At 17.3% G+C, this 5,899-nt stretch overlaps 3 protein-coding genes across 3 annotated transcripts; all 3 read left to right on the forward strand.

Annotated features, from left to right (window-relative positions):
* Nucleotides 1-494: 494 nt before the first annotated feature.
* Nucleotides 495-1,079, forward strand: PGSY75_0928900 (guanylate kinase; the record flags this gene model as incomplete). The annotated part of the gene is made up of 1 exon (XM_018785694.1): nt 495-1,079. One exon carries the CDS (start codon nt 495-497, stop codon nt 1,077-1,079), a length of 585 nt encoding a protein of 194 aa, XP_018642035.1.
* A 482-nt stretch (nt 1,080-1,561) lies between these two features.
* PGSY75_0929000 (putative transcription initiation factor TFIID subunit 7) lies at nt 1,562-2,986 on the forward strand (the record flags this gene model as incomplete). Its single annotated transcript, XM_018785695.1, has 2 exons — nt 1,562-1,704; nt 1,939-2,986. The coding sequence occupies 2 exons, from the start codon at nt 1,562-1,564 to the stop codon at nt 2,984-2,986; spliced, it is 1,191 nt and encodes a 396-aa protein (XP_018642036.1).
* Nucleotides 2,987-3,855: 869 nt separating this feature from the next.
* On the forward strand, nt 3,856-5,761 carry PGSY75_0929100 (hypothetical protein; the record flags this gene model as incomplete). The annotated part of the gene is made up of 6 exons (XM_018785696.1): nt 3,856-3,885; nt 4,108-4,770; nt 4,944-5,044; nt 5,133-5,178; nt 5,380-5,420; nt 5,617-5,761. The coding sequence occupies 6 exons, from the start codon at nt 3,856-3,858 to the stop codon at nt 5,759-5,761; spliced, it is 1,026 nt and encodes a 341-aa protein (XP_018642037.1).
* Nucleotides 5,762-5,899: the final 138 nt, after the last annotated feature.

Genomic DNA, 5,899 nt, shown 5'->3' on the forward strand with positions numbered 1-5,899 from the left:
AAAAAAAAAAAAAAAAAAAAAAAAAAAATAATTTTTTTAAAATTTTTTTTTATATTAAAAAAAAAAAAAAAAAAAAAAAAAAAAAAAAAAAAAAAAAAAAATATATATATTTTTTTTTATATATATATTTATATTTTTTTTTTTTTTTTTTTTTTTTTTTTTTTTTTTTTTTTTTTTTTTTTTTTTTTGTATTATGAATAATTTATAATTTTGTTATATTTTGTGGACTCTAATAAAAGTTATAGTTCATTAATAAGAACCTATAGATTATTTTTTATTCAATGTATTTTTTTTTTTTTTTAGCCCAAATTAAAATATTTTGTTTTATTTTATTAGGTATTTGTTTGTTTATAAAATCATCCATTCATTGATTCAAATATATATATATATATAATATATTTATTTATATTTATGTTTATGTTTATTATATAATTTATTTCATTTTATGTTTTTCTCCTAGCATACTTATATCATTACATTTTTCTTTTATCATGATGAATAATATTTGTCCTCTGGTTATTTGTGGTCCTTCGGGTGTAGGTAAAGGTACTTTGATAAAAAAACTGTTAAGTGAGTTCCCTAATAATTTTTATTTTTCTGTTAGTTGTACTACCAGAAAAAAGAGAGAGAAAGAGAAAGAAGGTGTGGATTATTATTTTATTGATAAGAATATGTTTGAAGATAAATTAAAAAAAAATGATTTTTTAGAATATGATAATTATGCTAATAATTTTTATGGAACATTAAAAAGTGAATATGATAAAGCGAAAGAACAAAATAAAATCTGCTTATTTGAAATGAATATTAATGGTGTCAAACAACTGAAAAAATCAACACATATAAAAAATGCTCTATATATCTTTGTTAAACCACCAAGTACTGATATACTCTTAAATAGATTAGTAAACAGAAACACAGAAAATAAAGAACAAATACAAAAACGTATGGAACAATTAAATATCGAATTACATGAAGCTAATTTATTAAATTTTAATTTAACAATTATTAATGATGATTTAACATTAACATATGAACAACTAAAAAATTATGTACTTAATTCATACATTCACTTGGAATAATCGCACAAATAAATAAATATAATATATATATATATATATATATGTAATTATTTTTATTTATTATTATTATTTTTTTTAATATATAAAATAATATGCACGTCATCTATATAGAATATATATAATGTAATATTTTATATTATGTTAATATATTTATATATGGGTACAATTTTTTTTTTTTTTTTTTTTAAATATTTTATTTTAAACTTACTAAATGATTTTATTATTTTCATATAATTTGTTTATTTATTTATTCATATATTTTATTATATTATATTATATTATTTTTTTTTTTTTTTTTCTTTTAAAATTATAAGGAACAATATAATATATCCTCAAAAAAAATTATATATATATATATAATATAATATATAATATATATTATATATTATATATTATTTATTTAATTTTTTTTTTTTATTTATGCTTTGAAAAAATATCCATTTAAAAAAAATTACTTTCCTATTGGTCTATATAAAAAGAATATGGAAAAAAATAAAAAAGAAAGTACCATAAAAATATCTCTTAATATAAATACGAAATTAAACGATACTTATTTGGATGAGCAAAATGATATAATAAATGAGGCGCCAATTAAGAATAATAATAAGGAAATTATCCATTCCCTGTAAAAATAAAATAAAAAAAAAAAAAAAAAAAATATATATATATATATATATATATATAATATTATAATTATATTAATTGATGTTGAACAATATATTATAATATTTATGTATAATTATAACTAGCTTAATATATACATAAAATATATATATATATATATATATATATATACATATATATTTATATTTTTATATTTATTAATTTATATGTGTTTGTATTATTTAATTTTTTAAAGGAACCTTATTGAAAACATTCGGCATGGGACCTTCGACTACAAGGATCTCAAAGAAGTTTATTTTATGAACGACAATGATTTGTTCAGCATGCTAAACGATAAGAAAGCCTCAGAAGAAAAAGGGAAAGGTAATAAAGAAGACCCACATAATAATAATAATAATAATATTGATAATAAGATATGTAATAATGATAAAGTTAGTGATAAAAATAAAAATTCAAGAAACAATAATAATGATATAAATATTGAAAATGAAGGTGATAAAAATTATAATTTTAATATAAACAATGAGACAAATATATTTGTTGTTGATAATGATGTAGATAAAGTATGTATTATTCGATTCCCCTTTTCTGTTTCAAAAGAGATTAAAAAATATTTATTACAAAAAAATTTAGATATTGTTATTCAACCAACTACTTTATTAAATTCAAGATTTTTTCTTATTCATTTTAAAAATATAAATAAAAAATTCCACGGAATTTTATTGGAATTATCTACACATATAGAAATACATAAAACATTAGATAGAAATAATTTATATAAAGCAAATGATGTTTCTCAAATGATATATGTTTATGAACATAGTACAAATAGTAAAGAACTCTTAAAAAAATTTATAAATAATAATTTCGAACTGTGTACAGGTATTAGTAATAAACTTAATCATTTCAATTTTCAAAATCATACAAAATTATTCAAATATCATGATATATTTTTTGCTGAAAAACTTATATATGAATATTTAAATACACCATTTTATGATTATTATGATTTATATGTAAAAACATTTAATGAAATGCATAATCATATAATTATGGAAAAAGAAAATAATAACAAACAAAATGAAATTGTTGAAGAAACAACAGATCTAGCAACCATCATAGGATCCTTAGATAATTCTTACAATATTATGAATATAATTGAAAAACAAGATGGAGATATCGATTTCGAAGCATTATTAAGTTATGATATAGAAAAGGACAATTACGAATCGGACGTCTCAGACTTATTACTGGGTGGCACATATTATTTGCAAAAAAAGTAATATGGACACACAAATATAAATATAAATATATGTACATGTATATATTTATAGATATATTTATATATGTATATATTTATATTTTAATTTTTTTTTTTTTTTTTGTGTTAATATAATTTTATGTTTTAATGTTTTAATGTTTTAATGTTTTAATGTTATTTTTTTTTTTTGCTTATACAACTTTTATTTTATTTAAGGATAACATTTATATGTGTACATTAAGCAACACCATCAATTTTGTTTTTTAAAAAAAAAAAAATTTAAGATATATAAGCCAACCGTATGCTTTTATTTATTCATTTTATATTTTTTACTTTAAAATTTTAATTATATCCTATTACACATACTTCTCATAATGAATTAAAACATTGATCATTATAGAAAATATAATTTAACTTTATATATTTCGTATAACCAAATTAAAATTTTTATATATTATACATTATATATTATAGATTTATAAAAATAATTTGTAATTCAAGCATTTGTATTTATGTATACATTTCATTTTTTAAATTATTCATATATATTTTATTATGTACATATAAATATTTACACACTCTCTCATTTTTAGCATGTAAGAAAAAAAAAAAAAAAAAAGAAATATACTAAAAATGTATCTTTTATTCTTTATAAATAATAACTAGCCATTAATTTATTACCCAAAATTTTATGAACATGTTCATAATTATTATGAACAATTCAGAATATGAATAAATAATTAAATATATATATATATATATATATATATATATACATATATATTTATATGTGAATAATTTAATAAAATGAAAAATACTTAAAAAAAAAAGATAAATTATAACATTATAATAACATACTATTAATTATTTTTATTTATGTTTGTATGAATCATGGGGAATGTCATGGGGTTTAAGGACAAGGTAGTAATAAGTTTAAAGATAATATTCATAAATATTTAAATAAATAAATATATATATATATATATATATATATATATATATATATATATATATAATATATATTTATTTTATATATGACATGCTGCATTTACTACCTTACCAGGATATAATTTTTATTTTCGAACAATTTATTTTAATTGTAATTTTTTTTTGTTTTTTTTTTCTTTTTTTTTCCCCTTTTAGAATAAGAACAAGGAAAATATTAGCATTTTCGAAAAAAGATATGGATACAATTTGAACGACTTGCATAGTTATATTTACAAAATTAATCTTCCTCTTAAACCACGTTATATTAATTATGTATTAGAAGAAAAGAAAAAAATGAGTAGCAAAAATGGTCAAGATGAATACCAAAAGGATATGATAGTAGAAGATAAAGAAACTGATAAAATGGAAGCACAGCAAGCCTATCATCATGATTATAATGATGAGACAAACGAAGATATTTTCTTAAAGAATAATTTGAATGCAGTAGACTTATATCAAAACTATGAAAAGGACAATATTAATGATTCAAGGAATATTTATAAAAATAAATTAATAATTAATAATAACCGTCAGAATGAAAAATATGAAGATAAATATGTTCATATGTCATATGATAAAAATTATATATATGATAATCATACAAATAATATATATACAGATGATAATATTTCAAATTATATATTGCAACAAAATAATATTTCAACAAATCATAAAAAAGAAAATGAAATAAAGACATATGTTAATTTATGTTTAAATTATTATAATAACTTGGACACATGTGTTATGAAAAAATATGAAAAAAATGTTCAAAGCAAAAGGTATAAATATACAAGATTGCACACATGTAAACCTCATTACGTAAGAATTAAAAAGAAAAAGACGAAAAAAACATATATTAATAAATATGTGATATTATTATATGTCAAATTAGGGTGTCTGAAAAGAATATGAAAATATTACATATATGTGTTACTTGAACTTTAAATATAAATATATATATATATATATATATATATATATTTCTTTTTTAGGTGTTATTTTCCAGGTGTATTAAATATCGAGATAAAAAGTTGATGAAAGAAATAAAAAAGATTGAGCTGAATTATTACAATTCTCTTAATAATACCAATAAGTAAAAATTAAAGCATAACAATGGACAAAATTGTAGATCATACATATAAATATAAATATATATATATATATATTTTTCTTTGATTTAGGGGAATATATTTAAATGAATTTTTAACCAACTTGAACTATCATGAGGTAAAAAAAAAAATTTGCATACGTTTATACATATATAATATGACCAAAATTATCTTAAATATGTAACTGCAATTTTTAAACACTGTATTTTTATAAATCCTTTTTTTTTTTTTTTTTCAATTTTGAGAATTATTTCAATAATGGCTATTTGGGCTAGCTATTTAAAAATTTTTTTTTTTTTTTTTTTTTTTTTTTTTATAGTACCTTATCGGTAAATTACATGACAGCATAGAAAAAATAAAGTAAGAAATGAAATATAAATATAAATATAAATATAAATATAAATATAAATATAAATATATATATATATATATATATATATTTATTTATTTATATATTTATTTATTTTTATGTGTATGTAATAAACGTGGTGAAATATATCAGAATGAAAAAAAGAAGCATTTATACATATTCATTTAATATTTTATTATTTAACAGATTAAATAAAGAGTTGAATGAATTAAGAGAAAGATATGACCACATTATAAAACATAAGAAGCAAATAAATGACAACTCATCTAAACGTTATGATGAAAAAAGAAATAGCAATGTATACAAAAGATTTTTGTTGTTAAATGTATAAAGATAAAACGTAATATATTATAAATATAAACAATAGGAATAATTATAGTTGTCTTAATCTATTATAGTTTATACTCATAAAATTAAAATGAAAAATAAACATATGAATGTATATATGTATACATATATATATATATAT

This window comes from Plasmodium gaboni, chromosome 9 (genome assembly GCF_001602025.1).
Source record: "Plasmodium gaboni strain SY75 chromosome 9, whole genome shotgun sequence".
Lineage (NCBI taxonomy): Eukaryota > Apicomplexa > Aconoidasida > Haemosporida > Plasmodiidae > Plasmodium > Plasmodium gaboni.